This window comes from Monodelphis domestica, chromosome 1 (assembly GCF_027887165.1).
Source record: "Monodelphis domestica isolate mMonDom1 chromosome 1, mMonDom1.pri, whole genome shotgun sequence".
In the NCBI taxonomy this organism is placed as follows: Eukaryota; Metazoa; Chordata; class Mammalia; order Didelphimorphia; family Didelphidae; genus Monodelphis; species Monodelphis domestica.
Genome location: NC_077227.1, coordinates 749,967,403 through 749,989,664, shown reverse-complemented (window position 1 = coordinate 749,989,664; position 22,262 = coordinate 749,967,403). Strand labels below are relative to the sequence as shown.

The 22,262-nt window shown below is 59.0% G+C and overlaps 2 protein-coding genes across 3 annotated transcripts in view; one reads left to right on the top strand and one right to left on the bottom strand.

Moving 5' to 3' along the window:
• The window catches only part of SLC4A5 (solute carrier family 4 member 5), a 122,629-nt gene extending 119,415 nt beyond the window's left edge, over positions 1-3,214 (top strand). Inside the window, exon 26 of one of the 2 annotated variants that reach the window (XM_056814720.1) lies at positions 1,533-3,214. In XM_056814720.1, coding sequence (XP_056670698.1) covers positions 1,533-1,698 — 166 coding nt within the window. In that variant the 3' untranslated portion in view covers positions 1,699-3,214. The remainder of the gene's footprint in view (positions 1-1,532) is intronic. The other variant, XM_056814721.1, reaches the window with a different exon arrangement.
• Positions 3,215-3,690: 476 nt separating this feature from the next.
• MTHFD2 (methylenetetrahydrofolate dehydrogenase (NADP+ dependent) 2, methenyltetrahydrofolate cyclohydrolase) lies at positions 3,691-21,116 on the bottom strand. The gene is made up of 7 exons (XM_056814714.1): positions 20,848-21,116; positions 9,539-9,723; positions 9,248-9,370; positions 6,994-7,254; positions 6,738-6,830; positions 5,251-5,376; positions 3,691-4,262 (listed from the first exon to the last, which is right to left on the bottom strand). The coding sequence occupies exons 1-7, from the start codon at positions 20,949-20,951 to the stop codon at positions 4,099-4,101; spliced, it is 1,056 nt and encodes a 351-aa protein (XP_056670692.1). The 5' UTR covers positions 20,952-21,116; the 3' UTR covers positions 3,691-4,098.
• Between the last annotated feature and the right edge of the window lie 1,146 nt (positions 21,117-22,262).

The window sequence follows — 22,262 nt, the reverse complement described above, 5'->3', positions numbered from 1 at the left end:
CATCCCCCTTTTCTGCCCTCCGGATAATGTACTCTCATCTCAACTGAGCCCTACCATCTCACGAAAAAGCCTTTCTTCTGCCTGGATGGCCTCTCTATCCCACTCGATCCCACTCCCTTCAGTCAATAACAGCTCAAGCCCACGGCCCCCAGGGACGCCCTCTTCTCTCACCCCAGGGTTCTCCTTCCCTTCTTTGGCCCCTCCGCTGTGCCCTGCTCAGGGCTCCTCCATCCTTGCCCCCTTCTCTGTCTGTCCTCCCATGTTCTAGAAAGAATCCTCTACAGTCTCAGCCTCCACCCATTTCCCAGACTTGGGACTGACATTCGTGTCTTTGAAGTTGCCGGCCTTTTCCTCTGAATTCTGAGCTGCTTATTCACACTGTTTTATAGACGAGGAAACTGACAGGGGTTAGGTGACTTGCCCAAGACCACTCAGGTGGTGAGTGTCTAGAGCAGGAGCCTTCTCTCCTTCGACATCTCGCTGCTTTTCGATCTTCCAGTGTATGACTATGTCCAAGGTCCGGGACTGGAGAGCTGATACCCCACCAGCCTCACTCTCCCAGGGTATGATGCCTGGTGCTAGGTACACTTCAGGAGGGCAGCTGAGACGGGGAGACCTGGGTCTATTTAGCCTAGAGATAGGAGGACAGAGATGGACTGAAGCGCCCGGGCAAAGGAACGTTGGTGTCGTCGTTGTTCTTCGTCCTGGAGGACAGGACAGTTGGGGAGAGGCAGAGGGGATGCTGAGGACAGCTACGAGTTTGGAGTTTGGATTTCACCAACTGCTGACCAATAGGTTTCTGAGCCGGAGCGAGTCCCAATACTAGAGGGGGTCGGGGGCTGAGGGAGCCCATATTTGGAGTATAGTTGGTCCTTGGCGACCTCTAATTCAGATCGAGTTCACCGAACATTGACGTGAGAATGTTGGCCTCAGATGCCTTCTGGACCAACCTGGACCTGACCCAATATCGCCACCTAGTCAGGCCACCTTCGATTTGGAGATGAAGACAATCTGAAGAAACTAATTCATGCTGTTAACTAAAACTAAAAAGCTTATTGACAGGGAAATTAGATAGCACAGTGGATAGAGTGATCTGTCTGGAGGCAAGAAATCCTGGTTCAAATTTGGCTTCAGATACTTCCTAGCTGTGAGACCCTGGGCAAGTCACTTAACCCTATTTGGCTAACCCTTGCAGCTCTGTCTTAGAATTGTTATTAAGACAGAAAATAAGGGTTAAAAAAAAAAACAAGGAAGCTTATGAACTACCCAACCAAAGCTGTATGGGGAAGGGGTTCTCTTTTTGGGGGTCAGCACCCCTTAAATTGCCTCTTCAGGTAGTCTGTGGGGGGCAGAATTGCAGAAAATGGGAACTTTCTGGATTGGTGTAATGATTGCTGGTTTTCACAAGTCTTCAGAAAGCAAGAGGCCACCAGCACTGAAGCCCGGCTCCCTGAAGGCCCCAGTGAGGCAGGGGAAGCCCAGGCAGGTCTGTGGTCCCTCCCTTACTCTTTGCTCTCCCGTTTGTCCCGCAGCATCACTTTACACTTGAAGATTTCCTGCCCACCTTCGCCTGCCTTCAACTACTCCCGGAGCCTCGGATTTCCAATGCCACAAGTGAAGATAGAAATGGAGTCGGACTATGAGCACGGGGATGGGGCCCGGCAGCCCAGAGAGGTTGGCAGTGAAACCACGCTGTAGCTTCTGGCCCTCCAGCCTTTCTGTCCTCCAGCTCCCCATCCCCAGAATGCACTGGCCAGCTGAGGAAGGACACACACCCCACGTCAGGCGCCTACAGAGCCCTCGGGAGTCATCCATGCTCCAGGCCTTCTGGAGAGGCTGAGCACTTCCCTTCATTTGCCACCTTCCCATCAGTCGAGCCCCAACTTCCTCGCCCCCCCCCCATGGATTTCCCTCCCCAAGCAGTGCAGGAAAGACAAGCCGTTGGTCCTGGTGTCTACCCTGCTCTGCCAGCTTGGAGTCCCAAAGGGGTCGTCTGGGCCAGGAAGGGCTGGTCTTCCCCATCTCCATTCCCCAAGTGATGGAGATGAAGACGCTGCTAGGCACCCTTTTCAGGAGGGCTATTCTAGAGCAGACCCTCCCGGGCCCAGCTGCTGTCTTTGGGACAGAATCCTGGTTCCGCTCCCCACTGGAGACCTGTTGAAGTCCTCTGTGGGGACTCATGAAAAGGGGCAAAGAGGCAGGCACCCCACCTCACTGGCCCCCACCACATCCGGGCTGGGCCCTGGGCCTTCTCCCCTCGCTCGCCTCTTCTTAGGGCGACCTCGAAGAAGGAGACCGCGAGAGCCCGGGCCCTCCCTTCTGTTCAGTGGAAAGCGCTAAGAACTGTCCAAAATGGTGGCAGCCCTGAATTTAGCTCTCCCTTCTCAAAGACCTGGGGGGAGGGGTCCTCCTTGACCCGGCATCCCCAACCCCTACGGTCCCAGCTGTGGAAGTCATCCCCATGCCCGGAGGGCCCCTTTCTTGGGCTCTTCTTGGGGCTCCAGCCGTCTGAGCCTGCCTGGACTTCAGACGTCAAGCTTGCTGCAACTCGACGCCATCCGTCCCCACCCAATAGGCAGCTGAGGGAAAGCCAGAGGCCGCCCCTTCTAGGTCCGGTTCCAGCCCTGGGGCTCCTCGACAAGTGACCGGGCTCCAGGCACTCTTCAAGCCTCCGCTCTGGGGAGGGACACGCAGTGAGGACACCAAGAGTCCCCCGGGAAAGCTCCGTCTGCAGAATGGACCCGGGCCCCCCCCCCCCATCCCTGGGCGCGGCAGTCGTCGTCACCCCACCCCCACCGCCATGCCCAGGGGTAGGGAGCCGGGATTCGGACCCTGAGAGTGGAGGAAGGTCGGTCCCCAGGGGCGGAGCCATGACCTCCCCCTCCCTCTCCCCTCCCCCTCAAGAGGGCAGAAAGCCGAGGCTCCTGGGAGAAGAGGCCATCCTCCATCCTCCATCCTCATCTCAGCTCTCAGCCTCAGCGTGGCGAGGCTCCCCTCCCCCCTGCCCGGATGGGGAAGCGGGTTTTGCTCCGGCCCAAGCGTCAGAGGCGGGATTCGACCCCCAACTCCAAGGCCGACCCTCCTCCCGCTTACGGTTCAGCGGCGCGGCGGGGCGCGTGGGAAGGCCAAAGAGCCGGCATGTGTGAACTGCTAGTTTTAGGGCTCGCTGCTGTTGCCAATCAAAAACCAACCCAAAAAGAACCTTTTACACAAACGGTGGTGCTGTGTGTGCTTCATTCCGGCGTCCGGCCAGCAGGGGGAGCCCTTCCTCCGCGCGGCTTCCCGCAATGAGCGCTCTGAGCTCGCCTGTCTAGTGCACAAACGGGGCTGGCACGCGGCCTTGTGTGCGGGTAACACGCCTTCCCTCGAGCTTGTGTAGTAGAAATATAAATAGACACACACGTGCACGCACACACGCTCCTCCGGTCACCCTTGGGTGCGCAGGGACCTCCCCGCCCCGGGAGGCTCGTCTTCTTCCTCCAGGCCCCGCCTCTGAGGGCCCAGAGCCACAGCCCTTTGGTTAGTTTGTGGGCTGACTGGGCAGCCCAGGCAGGCGTCTTCCCCGCAGGGTTCACCGTCCCCCAGAACCCCGACGGACGCCCCGGCTGGGGCAGGCGGGGTGCCCCCCCCAAGCTCGGGGCTGGGCCCATTTTACTCTGACAGAACAGACGGCGCCGGCCACGCTGGGTCTGTTTTTTACAAAAAGCTTTAATCAAAAGTCCGCCGGGTCACTCAGGCAGCACCACAAGCTCCCCGACTCTCGGGAAAGGCCACAAGGAGCGAAGGGGGGCGGCCGGCAGCCACAGACAATTCTTTGGTTATGGGGGGATGGGCCACGCCTCTCAGAGCCCCCAAGGGCGCCCCTTCTGTCCAGCGGGGATCCCTGGACTCGACCCTTCCAGAGACCCCCCCCCAGGGTCCCCCAGAAGGTCCCCTGCCAGCCCCACCTCTGTTCCACCCCTCAGGGTTTGTGTGCACATGACGGTCTGGAGGCCTGGAGGGGGCGGGAGCGGCTTCACACCAGCCTCTCCAGCAATAAATTAAAGGACTGCATCCCGCGGGCCCAGCGGCCACTCTGCTTCCCGGGGCGGCGGCGGGCTAGGAGGAGGCCGCGGCCAGCGCTTTGGCCTTCACGGCCTCCTGCTCGCCGGTCTTGAGCAGCTTCTTGGCAGCGATGATGGTGTTCTTCATGAGCATGGCGACCGTCATGGGGCCCACGCCGCCGGGCACGGGCGTGATGTAGCCGGCCTTCTTCCTCACTCCTGCGGAGAGGGCAGAGCTGAGCCAGCCCGGCCTTGGCCCAAAGCCCCCACCTTCAGGGAGTGCCGCCGCAGGGACGCGCTGGACGGCCCCGCCACAAGAAACCCCGAGGACCCCAAGAACAGTCTGGGGGGCCCCCGGGGATGGGGGAGCCACCCTCGCCAGGGGCCCCAGCAGCACCCATGAAACTTGTCCCAGAGCTCACAATCTAATCCATGAGGAAGAGGACGTCCAGGCCAAGTCCTTCAGGGTGCTGGGCAGGGAGGGCAGAGGCCAGAGGATGCACGGCCTGCCATGGGGAGCCCCTGGAGTTTAAAGTAAGGGAGCAACACCCCAGACCCTTTGGGGGCTGCGCGGGGGATGGGCTGGCCTGGAGAAAGTCTCAGGCAGTGCCTGCCATGACCCAGAGTGGGCCAAGGGGACACGGGACGGCCTTGGGGCAGCCTGGACACGGGCGACAGTGGAGAAGAGTCTGGCTGGGAGGCTTTGGGGCACATTGGGGGGGGGGGACGCTGTCTGCTGGACATCCAGGGCAAGACATCGGAGAGACGGCAGAGTTTGGGGCAACCTGGGAGGGCTCGAGAATCCTCACCCGAGAGGGGCAGCCAGGGAAGGGAGAAGGGGGGCCGGACTACTCAGTCTCGGGGGACACCTCAGGGAGGAGGTGCAGTCTGGGGAGATCAGTCAGGAGGGGGGGCGGCCTGAAGGCCCAGGCCGGAGAGGGGTCACCAGGCAAAGGGCCCGGGAGGGCCAAGAGGGAGGCCAGGAGATCCCCGGTCACTGCAGAGAGCAGCTGGAGTGGGAGGCGGGAGAACGAGGCCGGCCAGCCTTTGTGGAGGCCCCGGGAGGACATGGCGAAATGACAACTCCTCTCACGTACAGGCAAAGTAAGGTGAGGTCAGGGTGGTGGGACACCCTGTTCTGAGCCCCAGCACCTGAGGTCCCTCCAGCCCTGACCTGGGGCCTCCCTTGTCTCTGCAGGCCACTCACCTTCGAAATCCACATCTCCCACCAGCCGGGGCTTGGCCGTGACGGGGTCTCGGACCCGATTGATGCCCACGTCGATGACCGCAGCACCCTCCTTGATCATGTCGGCTGTGATCAGATTAGGAATGCCTGGAACGGAAGGCAGAGGCGGGGGAGCTGCAGGCAGCCTGAGCCCTGAGCACCCCCCACATCCCCCCAGCACCCTCCGCCTCCCTCCGGGGAACCCAGACTCGGCCCCCTCCCGCCACAGCATCTGCTCTTCCTAGAACCCTGTGGGGAGAGCGTGAGCAGCACCAGGCAGACCCACTCCCCGTCCATCTCATTCCTTCTCAGCCCTGAGATATGGCCTGCACCTTCCCCGCTTCAAATGCCCCGATTCCCCTGGGGGCCCCCTAAGATGTTGGATCAATGAGAATCAGTAGTCTTCCCCCTGGGGTCCTCGAAGTGTGAATTTTAGATTTACTCCACCCTGCTTAGTCTTTAGAATTCTAGCAATCAGGAATGTAGACACCCCACTTAAGGATTAAGTGCCAGGGAGGATGGCCTATGATCTGAGTGTGCTAGCAAATGACAAATCAGAAACAACTGACTGACCCCCTGGGCTGTCCAAAGCCAAGTTTAAGCCACCATTGGTACATGTGAGACACAGGAAGGGACGTAAAGAACTGCCTTTATATTTCACGTGACTTCCTGTGAGAGGGTCTTGACTTGGAGGAGCTCCTGCGTGGGACCTCAGACTGCTTCCCTGAGATGACCTCGAGGTAAGTGCTAAAGCTGACTCCCCTTTTCCTTGGTTCTTTCTGGAGGCACCTCATCTTGGAGGAGACCTCGTGGCTGGAAGCCGGGCTAGATTTCATCTTCTGGGAAGTCCCCTTGTCTGAGGCCTCTGAACTCCCCCTAGCTCAGACCAGACTGGAGCAGATTCTTCCCTTTTCTCTCTCTCTCTCAATCATTCTTAATTTCTTCCTTCTATTGTAAATAAACCACCATAAATTTCCATTCTGACTTGAGTATTCCTTTGGGATTTAGAATTTAAATCCCTGGCGACCACAAAAAATTATATGTCTCAACCCTAAAATTTACCCTTAATAGTTGCACCCCAGCCCAATGGGGGGAGGCGTCTACCCCAGAAGCCATGGGCAGACCGGAGGTGGAGGGAGGCACAGAGGCCAGACAGTGCCCAAGGAGAACCTCCCAAGGACTCCAGCCAGAGGCTTCCAAGAGGCTGGGGGCTCCCCATTGAATCAAATAATGAGGACCAGAGAGAGTGTGTGGAACAGGGGAGCCACATCTGGTTTCTGGGGACCCCAGGGGACGGCCATCCCCTCCAAGGGGGCCTTGGCTCCGGAGGAAGGCCACCTCTGGGCCTAAAGGCGTTCCCCCCTCCCCAACAGACAGAGCCGAAGCTTCCTGCTTAGGGTCCCCCGAGTCCAGGATGCTGTGGCTTCAATGACGGCCAGACGCCTACCCAGACTGCTGCCCCAACTCACCTGCGGCTGACACCACAATGTCTGCCAGAATCGTGTGCTTCTTCAGCTGCTCCTTGGGAGTGTATCGGTGAGAGATGGTCACGGTAGCATCCCCTGCAGAGAGCCCAAGCGGAACCTAGAGCTGGAGCCCCCGCAGCCTGGCAGAGCCAGCCCTGGGAAAGCTGCCCCGGGGGCCAGCAGACACGGTGCAGAGCTCTGCCCCGGCAGGCACCTTCCCTCCCTGCCCAGGGCCGCCTCAAAGGCCTCAGTTGCTCACCTCCAGGTCGCTCATGCCGTCCGTCCGTGTGCAGCAGCATGGCGATGGGCATGCCCACGTTTTTGGACCTGCCGGCCACCAGCACATTCCTGCCGCGGGTGGGGATGCCCATCCTCTGGATGATCTCCCAGACGCCCCACGGCGTGGCGGGCAGCATGGAGCTCTGATCCAGGCATAGGCGGCCCACATTGATCACATGGAAGCCGTCTACATCCTTCTCCGGGGCCACGGCGTTGCACACCCGTCGCTCGTCGATGTGCTCTGCAAGGAGGAGGGTCAGGTTCGCCACAGGCCTCCCCTGAGCAGAAGCGGCAGACCCGGCAGCGCCTCCCCGGCTACGCCTGACCCCTTTTCCCATAAAAAGGTAATGGCCGGCCCCCACGCAGAGATGGCGGGTCCTGTGTTCCAATCTGGCCTCCCACTTCCTAGCTGGTGGCCTCTGGCCCCGCAGCCCCGCCACTGCCCGGCCTGATCAGTTCTCCAGCCTTAGAGCTGTGCCTGGGATCGCCGATTCTGAGGGAAGGCAGAGCTCCAAAGCTTCTCAGCCCCCGAAGGCCCAAAGAGCCAAACCCAGGAGGGCGGGCGCCCCACGGGGTCCGGGGAATCGTATCCCTGGAACCAGGCCCTTCCGTGGCTCCGGGCCCTGGTCTGGCTGGCAGAAGGCAGGTGGGCGCCGGGGCACGAGGGACCAGCCCCGAGGACACGTCCTAGGGAAGGGAGAGCCTCCCAGCTTGCCCCGGCGGCCGCTCACACCCAGAAAGCCGGACCCGTCGCCAGCAGGCACACACGCGCCCTTCCTGCTGCAGAGCCACAGGAGGTCGCGCCAGCTCCGAGGTTGGGGCTCTCTGTGTGATGCTCAGCCGGCCACGAGGCACCACGCTCGGATCTGACCCACCACAAACCACTGCCAGGCGGCCTCTGAGCCCCAGGAAGGGCCTGGGTCACCCCTTGATGGGGCTTCTGGCCAGGCACAGCCGGAAGAGCGCCCAGGGAGCTGCGCTGTCTAGACTATCTCAGACCCTCTAGACACTCCTCCCCTTGGGGTAAAGGAGGCAAATGGGGCACATCTGAAGCGGAGCCCACAGGGTTTAGGTGGGTTCTGAGCCATGTCTGACTCTCCCCAACCCCATTTGGGGTTCTCTTGGCAGAGACAGTGGAGGGGTTGGCCATTTCCTTCTCCAGATCGTTTTTCAGTTGAGGACACTGAGGCCAAGGAGGTGAAGGGATGTGTCCAGGGTCACATGGCTAATACGTGTCTGAGGCTGGATTTGAACTCACAGAGGAGTCTTCCTGACTTGAGGCCTGGCCCTCTGCACTAGGACGTCACCCAGCACCCCAAATCTATTCATAACAAAATGGAACTAAAGCGGGGGCCCCACTTCACAGTGCCCCGGACCTCTGGTCAGGAAACTGTCGGTCCACAAGGGATAGCCAGGCAGGGAGGACCCGCCGAGGAAAAGACCTCCCTGCCTCTCGTGTCCAGGCCCAAAGGTGCCCCCAGAGAGGCCCCGCAGCCCCAAGCTCCGCCTCCGGCCCCTCCTGACCAGTTTGAGTCCCAGCTCTGGGGCTCTGACCAGGGGAGAGCTCGGGGGGTGCCCCATCCAGAGACCAGAGCCTGCCCCAGAGCCTTCACCGGATGGAGCGGAAACAGGCTGATGTGCGGAGAGCGCGAGCACCCGAGTGTCCCTCCCCCCGCAGACGCCATTGAGCCTGAGCAGCCTCGCTTTGACTCCAGACTGAGGCCGAGTCTTGCCAGGGCAGCAGGAAGAGCCCCCGAGGGCGCCCGGGTGAGGGCCGCGGAGGCCCAGGCAGGAAGGAGCTTCCCCGTCTGCAGCCACCTTCCCCGACACAATGGCGAGCTGAGAAATGACGCTGCGAGACAACAGGGCCGCGTGGAGAGCAACGTTCTTCCCGGCAGCCAGGCAGGCAGGCCAGGAGGGCGGCCCGAGCTCGGGCAGACAGACCAGCCCGAGGGTGCACATGCCGCCTCCCCAGTCAGGGGCCCCAACACTGAGGCTGAGAAGCCAGAGAGCCGGCCCGTTGGAGGCTCAGGCCGCGGGCAAGACCAGGCTGAGGGGGGCCGGGGAGGCAGACGGGGGGACGTCTGGGGGGACGTGGGCGGGCAGCCTCCGGCAGGCAGGCGCGTCTCTCCAGGCGCCCCCTCGGACCCTCCTGAGGAGGGCAGCAGCAAGCCCTGGCTGTGCCCGTGGGCCAGGCCGAACCCCACCCACTGCACAGAGGAGGCCGCACTCACCCGGGAGAGGCAGCTGCACCAGAAGGCCGTCCACGCCGTCGTCCTCGTTGAGCTTGCCGATCAGGTCCAGGAGCTCCTCTTCGGAGATGGAGGCCGGCTTCAGGATGGTCTCACTGCTGATGCCTGCCCAAGCCAAGCACACGAGCCCATCAAGGGCAGCCCCGGCCACGGCGCCCCCCCCCCCCTGACCTCCCCAATGACAGCGGGGCCGGCGAGCAGAGACACCCCAAGATTCACAAACACCAGCCGGTGCCCAGGCCGAGCCCTCCCCAGCTCTGCGCCGCCACCTACCTACGTCTGCCGCTGCCTTGGTCTTGTTGAGCACGTACGAGTGACTCGCCGGCTCCTCGCCGACAAGGACCACGCTCAGGTGGGGCCTTCTGTTGCCCAAAGCCACCCACTGCTCCACCTCATGCCGGACCTCCTGCCGGATCTGCTGTGCCAGCTTCCTCCCAGAAATCACGACGGCCTCGTTCCTACACATGGGAAGAAGAGCTTGAGGCACGGAGGCCGCCCGCCCGGCCTCGTCCCACGAACGCCCAGAGAGCAAGGATAGGGGAATTGGACCTTGTGGAACTGCATTCCGAGAACTTAGCCTTTTGTCAGGACTATCATCTCAGGGGGCAGCCGGGGGCTCAGGGGCTGGAGAGTCGGGCCTAGAGCCCGGAGGTCCCGGGTTCTAATCTGCCCTCAGACACTTCATAGCTGTGCTGGGGCGGGTCACTGAACCCCCACTGCCCAGCCCTTACCGTTCCTCTGCCTTGGAACTAACAACCCAGGGCTGACTCTAAGACTGAAGAGAAGAGCTAAAAAAACTCAATCCAATAAACATCAAAATTCAGTTTGTTAAGATCAAAGAAAGGAACATGACAGCAACAGAAAGTGATGGATGCTGGAGGGGGTGTGGCAAAGTCAGTACACTAATGCATTGCTGGTGGAGTTGTGAATAGATCCAACCATTCTGGAGGGCAATTTGGAACTATGCCCAAAGGGCACTAAAAGACTGTCTGCCCTTTGATCTAGCCATAGCACTGCTGGGTTTGTACCTCTGAGAGATAATAAGGAAAAAGACTTGTACAAGAACATTCATAGCTGCACTCTTTGTGGTGGCAAAAAATGGGAAAATGAGGGGATGCTCTTCAATTGGGGAATGGCTGAACAAGTTGTGGTATCTGATGGGGATGGAATATTAAAAAGGAGTGATGAACTGGAGGGATTCCATGTGAACTGAAACAACCTCCAGGAACTGATGCAGAGTGAAAGGAGCTGAACCAGTAGAACATTGTACACAGAGACAGATACACTGTGGCACAATCGAATGTAATGGACTTCTCCATTAGTGTCAATGCAGTGTCCCTGAACAACCCAGAAGGATCTATGAGAAAGAATGTATCCACCTTCAGAGGAAGAACTGTGGGAGTAGAAATACCTGCTTGATCACATGGTTTGAGGGGGATATGATTGGTGATGGAAACTCTAAATGAACATCTTAATGCAAATATCAATAATATGGAAATAGGTTCGGATCGGAGACACATGTAAAACCCAATGAAATTGCACATCAACTATAGGAAGGGTGGGGGGAGGGGAGGGGAGGAAATAATGATTCTTGTAACCAAGGGAAAATGTTCTATATTGACTAAATAAATTAATTCAAAAACTGTAAAAATAAAAATAAAAAAAAAGATCAAAGAAAGGATTCAGAGACCAAACCCTAATTCTATAGCAAAAGAACTGAGGTCAGGAAGGCCACTTAGCAGCCAGGACACCCAGGACACATAACAGTGAAGACCAAACCCCCAGCTTTGGAATTTCCAATACTTAATAGTAAACGTGTTCTTTTAGTCAATAAGCATCTATTAAGCACCAACTATGTGCAAGGTACCAAGCTACACCCCAGTATACAGATGAGAACAGTTCCTGCTCTCATAGAGCCTACTCTTTAGTGGGAGCTGAAAAGGGCAATACAGTGCTTCAACTTTCTGCTGCAGTAATTCTATGGTGCAATGGGCTTTGTGCTGATTTAATTTTATAATTTTATCTGCATCAGCCTAAAGCCATGTCTCTGTCTCTGTCTGTCTCCCTGTTTCTCTCTTTCTCTGCCTGTCTCCCTCTCTTCTGTCTCTGCCTCTGTCTGTCTCTTCTGTTTCCCTGTCACTGTCTCTGTCTCTTCTCTCTCCTGCCTCCCTTTTCTCGGGATCTTCTCTGTCTCCCTGTCACTGTCTCTCTGTCTGTCACTGTCTCTCTGTCGCTGCCTGTCTCCCTCTCTTCTCTGTCTACCTGTCACTGTCTCTTCTCTCTCTCTGTCTCCTTCTCTTCTGTCTCCCTGTCACTGTCTCTCTTCTGTCTCTGCCTCTGTCTCCCTCTCTTTTGACTCCCTGTCACTGTCTCTGTATCTGTCTCTTTGTCACTGTCTCTCTGTCTCTTCTCTCTGTCTCTGCCCCTCTCTCTGTCTCTGTCTCTCTCTGTCTCTCTCACTGTCTCTGTCTGCTTCTGTCTCCCTCTCTTCTGACTCCCTGTCACTGTCTCTGTCTGTCACTGTCTCTGTATCTGTATCTATCTCTGTCTCTTCTGTCTGTCTCTGTCTCTCTTCTCTCTGTCTCTGCCTCTCTCTCTGTTTCTGTACCTGTCTCTGTCTCTCTGTCTGTCTTTCTCTCTGTCTCTCTCTCACTGTCTCTGTCTGTCTGTCTCTCTCTCTCTCTCTCTGTCTCTCTCTCTCTGTCTCTTGTCTCTCTCTCTCTCTCTCTGTCTCTTGTCTCTCTCTCTGTCTCTCTCTCACTGTTTGTCTCTCTGTCTCTCTCACTGTCTCTCTCTCTCTGTCTCTTGTCACTGTCTCTCTCTCTCTGTCTCTGTCTCTCTCTCTCTGTCTCTCTCTCTGTCTCTCTCTCTCTGTCTCTCTCTCTCTCTGTCTCTCTCTCTCTCTGTCTCTCTCTGTCTCTGTCTCTCTCTGTCTCTCTCTGTCTGTCTTTCTCTCTGTCTCTCTCTCTGTCTCTTGTCTCTCTCTCTGTCTCTCTCTCACTGTTTGTCTCTCTGTCTCTCTCACTGTCTCTCTCTCTCTCTGTCTCTTGTCTCTGTCTCTCTCTGTCTCTCTCTGTCTCTGTCTCTCTCTCAGGAGCCAGCTTTCTTGCTGAGGTACTTAAAGGTAGGATGAAAGGTTGTTCTCTCATGCCCGTCGCCCGGGGGATCCTTCCAGGGCATGCTTCCGCCTCCACAGGGAGGTCTTTGCCAGGCCCTGCCAGCGCTTGGGGCAATGGGGAGATTTGATCTCTTCCAGGAGCCAGCAGGTCTGGCAGTGCTCTCCGGGGGCTGAGGGTCACCATCGGAGCGGAGCATGGGGGGATCTTATCGGAGAACACTCCGCTGCCCGACCTCTCCTGGCCCTTACAGCAGACACGGCAGCCTGGGGCACTCCCCGATGGAGCTGGAAGCTATTTGCCAAAAGAATAAAAACACAAGAACACGGAGCTCCGGCAGGCTTCTGTAGGGGCTCGCCCGGTCCTCTGCACCACAGGACCCTCCTCGGTCCTTAGACGCTGTTTCTCCCCATAAGCCTTAGCACCGACTGATACGGGCAGGAGCCCTGGAAGTGCTGAGCCTCCGCTGGGCCCCGGTAGCCGCTGACTGGAGCCAGACGTGACCAAGATGGGTGTGAGCGTGAGTGTGCTGCGCGAATGTGCTGGCTTCTAATAGCCCAGGACACAGGGGCCAAGCAGAGCACAATGGGAGAACGGGAAAGGGTTGGGGGGGGGGGGGGGGGCGTCCCGACTCCTCCCCAAAGGCTGGGGAGGGCGTGACGCAGCGGGTCATGTGACTGAGCCTGGGGGGAGGGGGGAAGACCCGCCCCGCCCCCCCAGCCCCACAGCAGAGAAGCGGGAGGGGGCTTCTGGTATCTCTCTGTGCCGGCATCTCCAGGCGTACAATCCCCTGAGCTCCTGGGAGTGCTGCCTCAACACTCCTATCGGACAGTAAGAGGGTCCTGCAGGAGCCTAGAAGAGGGGCAGTCAATCCTTGCGCAGTCTCAGATCCTCCTCATTGGGGCTGGCGCTAGGTCAATGCAAAGGAAATAGCCCCCAGAGTTTGCCCTGCTACGTCAGCCCGGCAAGTGAAGCAAATGAGGCAGATCCTCTTTCAGCTCCTTGTCAACCAACAGTTTTGGTCTCGTATAGTTTTATAGGTGGCCAGCTAGCGAGCAATCCTGGGCCTGAGTCGTGAGTTCGAATCCAGACTCAGACACTTAGGGGCTACCCCTCCCTCCTTTAGCAGAGCCCCCCACCCATCTTCCATCCATTCTTGTATCTCTGTGATTAATTCCATCCAGTGTTCCCTCCTTTAATCTCGCAGTTGGTGAATAACTTCTTATTAATAGGCAATAATCAAAAGCATTGAGGTATGATCCTTCGTCTCATGTTGAACACTAACTCACCAGCAGAGCTCACAGGGGGCCTCCAGCCGGCCATCTCAGCCATCTCGGGCCTCAGTGCCCCCCCCCAGCCTGTCCTCTCCACCTCCTTCCTCCTCATGACTCATGCCAGGCAAGCTCAGACAAGAGGTTCCGAGGGTGCCCAGAGCTGATGCTAAGACTGTGTCAAGGATGGGGCGCAGGTGGGCCCACCTCGTTGTTTGGGGCACACCTTGGTGCTGGTTCCGGTCCACTAAATTGGGGGGGGGAGGGTGCGGCACCACTTCCAGTAGGCGAAAATGACGCTCTTGGGCAGTGCCAGGCAAACTGGGAGGCTGTTGATGGTTCCCATGAAGTGGGAGAAAGCCAGGAAGTGACTGCAGAAAGGACTAGAAAAGGCGAGCCAGCGGGAAGACAGGATGAGCTCTTTGCTTCCTTGGCTCTTCTGCAAGGAGAGCCTCTCCAGGGTGACCCATAGGGGGGAGGTTCTCCGGGGCTTTCAGCGGCTTCTGGCTCTTCAGATTTGGGCCTCCTGATTAGGACTTGGGCTTCTGGCGAGCCTTGCTCTCGGCTCTGCACTGGGGATCTGGGATGGAGGCTATTTGTGGCAGGCGATTTTCCCTACCTTGTTCCTCTATTTCCTAGCTCTGCCCAGCTATAAATAAAAGCTGCTCCCAGCCATTTAGCCTGGAGAAGTTCATTACTTTTAGTAACGATGACCACAATTCAATTATTTTCATTCATATATTTAGGAGAACCAGTTCTAAATCTTACAAGGGGACTCAAACGTTGGACTGTCAGGGAAGGCTGTGCAGCTAGAATTCTGCCCCCAGGGGCACCTACATTCTCTGTGGAGCTGCCTGTCAGGAAGACCAGAGTTCAAATTTGGCTACAGGCATGATTAACTGTGTGAACCTGAGGTGAGTCACTGAGTCTCTGTTTGTCTGTTTCCTCATCTATAAAATGGGGATGATACACGCACCCACCGTGACTTGTGATAATGTCTGTAACGCTCTTAGCACGGTCTTGGCACAGAGTGAGCGCCTTTCCCTGCCCTTAGTAGAGGCCCTTCACCCTGGCCCTCTTAGCCATCTGCCACATGGGGGAATATCAGCCCGTCTCCCCGGGGTCAGCGTTGGGGCTCGAGGGAGCCGGGCAGTGATGGCCCCTTGGCGGCAGGTCATTCCCCTACAGTAAGTGATGCTGGCCTCTCGGAGGAGCTTGGCGGACCAGGACTGGACCAAAGCCATTGCCCAGTGAGAGCCCCCAGCCCCGGGCCCCGCTGGCCACGGTGCCTGGACAAGGAAAGGTCAGTAACTTGGCCTCTGGGGGAGGGAGTGGCCGCGGCCCTCCCAAGTCTTTCAGGCTCTGCCAAACCTAGCTTTGAAAACTTTCCATTAAAGCACTGACTCAGGAGTTAGGAGGAAAGTCAGAGCCTTCAGTTAGGACGCCACAAAAGCAGCCACAAGCCCAGCCCCCCCACTTCCATGACCTCACCCTCTGAGGCCTTGAGTGCAGACCAAAATCTGGGGCCTGGAAGCTTCCCAAGAACTTAGAGACACTCAGGGAAGGCTGAGGCCATCGCCCAGAGCAGCTGGTGAAGCAGACAATGAAAAGGGCTGGAACGTTCCCTGGAGGCACACCAAGTAAACCAGGAACATGGGGAGCCTCCAAAGCCCGTCCCCAGGCCACCCTGGGCACCGTGTGCCCGGCCAGCAGGCCATCAGGGCGATCCTCCAGACAGCAAGGCGCCCCAAGCTCCCAGGAGCCCCAGGAGCCCGCGCAAGCAGCCAGGGGGTGAGGACCCACGGGCGAAGCCCTTTGGGCACTCCACCCCTGGGGAGCCGGTGACGGCACACCCAGGGGGGTCCTGGGCTGGCCGCAGGATGGATCACCGCCAATCATCCTCTGGGCCAGCCACGCTGAGCCCCAAGTTTATCTGCTCAGTCCTTGGCCGTGCCCCCCTCCCTCAGGGGTTCCCCTTGGGGCGAGTCACCGGATTCTTGTGACTGCCAGGAGCAGGCCAGGCCGGGGCTCCTTTCTGTCTCGGAGGCTGCCTGTCAGTCCTTTGGGAAAGTGGTGCCCGGCCGGCCGAGAGCTTGCTTCCTTTTTCATTTGTGCATCCCTTTGATGCTGAAAGAGGTCCGTCCTGTCCCACTCAAACAGAGCCCTCAGCAGCAGAAGGGCGTCTACACTGCCCGTCCGTCTACACTGCCCAACCGCCCACCCCGGCTGCCCTGGACTTCGGCCGCTCCAGCGCGCTCTCGACAACCACTCAGCGTTCAGGGTGGGGTCAAACGTGGCCATTCTGAGTGCCTGGAAGGTTCCTCCCTGCGTAGAGCCGAGGCTCCCGCCCAGCGTCGGGCTCTCCTCCGCTCATCAGAGCCCCATCTCTGGGGAGGCTGACGGGAGCACTGACGGCCCACCGAGCTGCCTGCTATCAGTCGTAATGGAGTGACACTTCCAGTTCTGTCTCCCCACAAATACATACAATATTTCCTCTTGGGAGATCCACGTTTCAGAATTCTTTTAGGTTCTTTGCTTTAAAAAAAGAGCTTTGGGGGCAGCTGGGTGGCTCAGTGGATGGAGAGCCAGACCTAGAGATGGGAGGTCCTGGGTTCAAATCTGGCCTCAGACACTTCCCAGCGGTGTGACCCTGGGCAAGTCACTTGACCCCCATGGCCTAGCCTTTACCATTGTTCTGCCTTGGAGCCAATGCACAGTGTTGATTCCAAGATGGTAGGTAAGGGTTTAAAAAAAAAAGAGCTTTCCTAAGTATTGATTCCAAGGCAGAAGAGCGGTAAGAACTAAGCCCTGGGGGTTAAGTGACTGGCCCAGGGTCACACAGCTCAGAAGTATCTGAGACCAGACCTGAACCCAGAACTTCCCATCTCTAAGCCCGGTTTTCAATCCCTGGAGTCACCCAGCTGCCTTCCTTATTTTCTGTCCCAGTAATAACTCCAAGACAGAAGGGTTAGGGCTAGGCAGACAGAGTTAGGTGACTCGTCCAGGGCCACACAGCTAGGCAGCGTCGGAGGCCCGATCTGAAGCTGGCTCTCTATCGACTGAACCACCGGGTTGCCCCGGCCCCCAGTTCTTTTGAGCCCATTTTGTATCTAAATCATACCAAGTTATTTTCAGGTTTTCAAAATGCAGGAACACTCAGTAAAAAGGCTTAGAGGAGCCCCAAGCGCTCTGGGCTCTGCAGGCGCCCGGCAGCTCCGGAGCCCCCTCCTCGGAGGTGGAGCCCCACTTGGGCCCTTCCCCACCCCCACACACTGCGGCGGGCAGTGCCAGGTCAGGAGGAGGCGGCTGTTGGGAGAGGAGAAGAGATAAAGGAGCAGCAGAGCCTCCGAGGCCGGCCCGCCCCAGAGCCAGGGAGCTTCCCCCGGGGAGAGGGGCCTGGCAGGGGCAGAGCGGGGCTGCCAGCCAGCCAGCCAAGCGCCACCCGGGAAGAGGAAAGCCGCCATCCCCATACACTGTGGGCCAGCGGCCCGGCGGCCAGGCTGGCTGAGAAGCAGACCCCGGAAGGCGCAAGGCAGGCATCTGCATGTTCCAGGTCACACCACACACGCATGCACACATGTGCACACACATGCACACATGCACACGTATGCACATTCGCACGTGCATGTGTGCACATGCACGCACATGCACACATACACACGTACACACAGGCACAAGCACACATGCACACCTGCACACAGAAGCACACACGTGCACACACACATGTGTGCATGCACACATGCACACACAGGCATAAGCACACATATGCACATGCACACACAAACACATGCATACATGCGCACATGCACATGCACACACATGCACAAGCACACGTATGCACACTCACACATGCACACGCATGCACATGTGCACACATGCGCACACACATGCACACACCTTCCCCCGCCCAAGGAAGGCATTCTTGTGGCCACTGATCTTATCGGCACAGACGCCTCTCTGGGTCAACATGGCTTCCAGGGGGCTCCCCGGAGAGATCCAGGACCGCCGGCCCTGTGGGCTGGGCCAGCAGGTTCCCGTGTGTTTAGCTGTTCATTTTGTCTGTTGGCTTCAGGCTGTGCCGGGTCTAGTTAACAAGAGTTCAGGCCCTGCCAGGCAGCGGCGACTTCAATAAGAGGCCCGACACGGAACAGAGTAAAAGGCCAAAGCTGGCCCAGAACGGGACCTGGGAATGGGCCTGAGTGCGAGGGGCGACGCGTTACGCTGGTGCCGGCCCATGACGGGGACGGACAAACAGAAGCGCCCTTCCTGGCGCAGGCTCTGGCCAGACGGCCCAGCTCGAGGACTCTAAACTGAGCCAGACAGACGGACGGGCACCCACAGAGCGCCCGCAGGCGCCTCAGTCTCAGTGTGAGCGGCCGGCGGGGCTTCCCTGGCTGTCCAGACCCAGGCTAACCCGAACGAGCCCGGACAGCCGCCCAGGTGGCCCGAATGGTGTCCGATGTCCGCACTGCTCCGAGGCGGGGCTCTGGACGACAGAAGGGGGGGCTCCTGGCCTCACACTCCCGAAGGTGTGAGGATCAAGAGGCCCTTGTGAGCGTCTGCAGGCTGTCTGCACTGTCCGCTGTAAGGGACTGGTTTGGCCACGTTTTGGTCTCTCCACTGACTGGAGGTTTCAGGGCTCAGCGCTGACCCACCAGCATTAACAGGAGGGGGAGGGGGGCCAGACACGCCCAGAGCCCGAAGGCCAGTAAAAACCCCCTGGCCAGGCGGCCGTTCCTTCCCCCACAGCCTCGTGGGCTCCCTGAACATCTTCTTTTCCCCACCTAGTGGCAAAGAGGGCGCGGCAGTGCAGAGCTCCCTGCAAATGGGCCCTGGGATTTCATCAGCCTGCAAGCCGCCTCGGCAGCCACTAGGAGGGCCAGCTGGCACCTGGGCTGGGGGGAGGCCGGCCTCGAAGCCCACCTCGGCCCTCGTTCCTTTTCCTCCTGCTCCCCCAGCACGGCTCACCTGTTTAAACATGATTTCAAGTTCCCAGACTGGGGTTCAGAGGGGGTCGGCCCCCACTGCCCCCCTTCCCCCATCCTTCCGAGGCGCATTCTCTGTCCATGACTGCCCACTTCATCTCATCCCTAAAGGCGCCAACCCTGGTGGCACCCAAAGATCCTCTGGCCAGAGCTACAGGGAGCAGCAGCAAGCTGAAACCCCCAGGGGATGGGATGGAGCGATGGGGGGATGGGGTGGGAATGGGGGGATGGGGAGGATGGGGGGATGGAGAGGATGGGGGGATGGGGGATGGGGGATGGGAATGGGGAGGATGGGGGATGGGGTGGGAATGGGGGGATGGGGAGGATGGGGGGATGGAGAGGATGGGGGGATGGGGGATGGGGGATGGGAATGGGGAGGATGGGGAGGATGGGGGGATGGAGAGGATGGGGGATGGGAATGGGGAGGATGGGGGACTGGGTGGGAATGGGGGGATGGGGAGGATGGGGGGATGGAGAGGATGGGGAGGATGGGGGACTGGGTGGGAATGGGGGTATGGGGAGGATAGGGGATGGGGGGTGAGGGGGGAGCCTACACAGCAGCATTAAGCAGTGTCTCTCCTGGCACTCCCTCCACCACCTGAAGCCAGCCCTCCCTGGTGCTAAATTTACTGGGCTCGCCTTAAAGCTCTCCCAGCATGTCTGTCCATCTATGGTCAAGTACAGCCTGGGAAGCCACGGGCTGCCGCAGATGAGAGCTTATTGGACAGGAATCCGAGTCCCGACTGCTCTGGGGCCCCAGCAGGGGCCCTTCTCTTGCCCTCAGAGTCTCCCCATCTCTAAAAGTGCCCTAAAGAAGAGCGGGGGAGCCTGGGGACCTTCCACCACATCCCCAAGCTTAGTGCTCAGTGCTGGAAGGCAGGGAAGTCCTCTCTTCCGGATAAGAGGAGATAGTACAGTGTTGGTTATCTAGATTAGATAAGCCTGCCCAGGGAGGGTAGAGCCAAAATCTGACCCAGGTGCTCACCCCAGCCGGTGCCAGCCTCCCAGCACCCCAGCTCGGAGGACCCGAGTGGCAATTTGTGATTAAATCTAATTGCTTCTGCCATCATCCCCAGCATCGTTTATAGCTCTGAAAGGGGAGGGGGGGGGGGTCTCTTCCCCAGCCAATGAGGAGGCTGCGAATACAGAACTGGCCTCCCAGCCTCCTCCCAGGCGGGGCACCTTTGGCAGGAGCCCTTCCCCTTTTCCTGTATTTATCCCACTGGGTCAACTCGCAGAATGCTCTCCCCATCACTCAGGCTCGTCTCCTGCCTCCTGCCTCACTTGCCCAGAATCCCGTCACTAAGTCCCAGCACTTATCCATCCCGGGCTCTGCGGCCAGGCCCACCCCGCAGAGACAAAGGAGGATAAAGTTGCCTCAGCTCTCAGTGACCACCTGTGTGTGTACAAGCCAGAAGATGAATGGGGGGGCGGCGCTGGCGGGCTCCTGCCCACCTCCCTGTGCCTGTGACCTCGGAAAAGTCACTGCCGGCCTTTACTCAGTTTCCTCCACTGTAAAAACGCGGGCTAGGAGGTTGGCGTGGATCCCCCCCCCCATCCCATCCCCCGCCTCAGCGTCCAGGGCCTCCGCCTCTTCCACCTTCCTACCCCAACTTCCCCCCCCACCCGCGCCCCTAGGGTCAGATTTGGCGCCACTCGGAAGCCTTGGCCCCGCCCAGCCCCAACGTTCTCCCGCCAAGGCCACCCCAGTCCCCAGCCTGGCAGCGCGGCCTGCCCTACTCACCCCCCCCCCACCAGAGACGGTCTCGGAGAGGGACCCATCTCAGGGGTCCACACCGCCCTGTCACAGACCTGGGGGAGGAAGGACGCCGACAGGTGCAGCAGCCCCTCCCCCAGGGCCGGAGGAGGCTCCGGCCACTGACCCTCACCCCCTCCGCCCCCGCCCTGCCCTCCCCCCTGCCTCGGCCCAGAAAGCTGGCACTGACACTACCCCCGCCCCAGTCCCAGCCGTCCGACCGGTGGTCTGGACACCCGCTGAGAAGTCACATCCCGCCGGTCACCGACCACACCCCCATCCCGGTACCCCAGGCTCCTGCCACTGACCATCACCCCTCCCACCCGGCCTGCCCGCCCCAAGCTGCGGGCACCGAGCCTCTCCCTGCCCTGCCACGACACGGAGGCTCAAGCTGATGCCGGCCTCCCCGTCTCCCTCCCTCTTGCCCCCGCCCGGCCCGGGACGGACGGCTCACCTGGCCGCTGAGATGTGCAGAGAGCGGCAAGAGAGGTTGATTGCCGACCGCAGAAGCCGCGCCGCCCACGGGCCCTTCAGAGCGAAGGCTGCCGGGGCCGCCATGCCGCCGCGCTATGGGCGATGACCACGGTCAGTCGAGGAAAAGCCAGCAGAGAAAGACAGAGTAGAGCCCACAACCACCTGGGCCGGCTCGAGAAGGGCGCGCGCAGCTGCCGGCCGCCTCTTATAGAGACTGACCGCGCTGGGGGGCGGGGCGACCGGCTCCCGGCCCAGGGATTAGAGCCGGCGCGTGACGTCACGGCCCCCCAGCGGAGCAGCCGCCTCAATGAAAGAGCCAGACGTCAGGCCCGGGCGGGCCCCTCCATTGGGGGAGTCGTGCAGGGGGCGGGGCCTGCCGCTCCTTACAAGGCCGGCAGCCGTTCATTGGCCCGAAGGGAGAAAGCAAGAGAGGGCTGAGGTTGCGTAAGCCTGACAGCTGTCAGAGAAGGGGAGATGCCCGGAGGAGCTCGGGCTGTGGCGCGGACCCCACCTGAGGCTGCCACCGCCTCCTGAAATGCCTCGTCCGGAGTGGGGGACACCCGAGATCAGAGATGCGCAGCTGAAAGGGAGTCCATTTTTTGACAAAGGGGGGAAATTGAGGCACAGGATTATTTTTTTTTTCAAGAGGCTTGGCACGTCTTGGCGCCCCTCACCACATACTCTTGGACCCAGAGGCATTGGCCTCCTGCCTCTTCTATCTCTCAGCTCCCAGCCTTCTCACAAGCCGAAATACTCTCCCTCCTCGTCTCCAACTTCTGAGCTTCCCTGCTTCCTTTACGTCCCGACTAAAATCCCACCCTGCCCCAAGCACTCTTCATCCCGGTGCCCTCCCTTTGCTCCTTATTTCCTTTTTCCCCTGTGTGTAACTGGTTCCAATCTACTTGCCAGCTCGTTCTCTTCCCATTGGATGAGGAGCTCCTTGAGGGCAGGAACGGTCTGTTGCTGCTTTTTCTGGGCTTAGCGCACACAGGGCTCTTAATAAATAAATGCTATTGGCTGATTGAATAACTATCTGAATGAAGGAGGGACTCCGCCATGTTTACTGACTGACTGACTGACTGACTGACTGACTGACTGACTGACTGACTGACTCTGGAATTTTGAACCCAGACCTTCTGATGACTTCAAACCCTTTCAGACTGGTAGGAGTCATCAGAGCTTGTGACTGCATGGGCTAAGTTTGTGTATGGCTTTGTAGAGTCATAAAGCCCCCCAACGATTCTGGAAAACAATTTGTACCTCCCTTCGAAAGTCACTGAATAACAGACATAATAGTAATAAGAGTAGCATTAGCTGACTTTAGGGCAGTGGATAGAATGCTGGGGCTGGACTCAGGAAGACTCCTTCCTAAATTCAAATCTGATTCAGATTTCG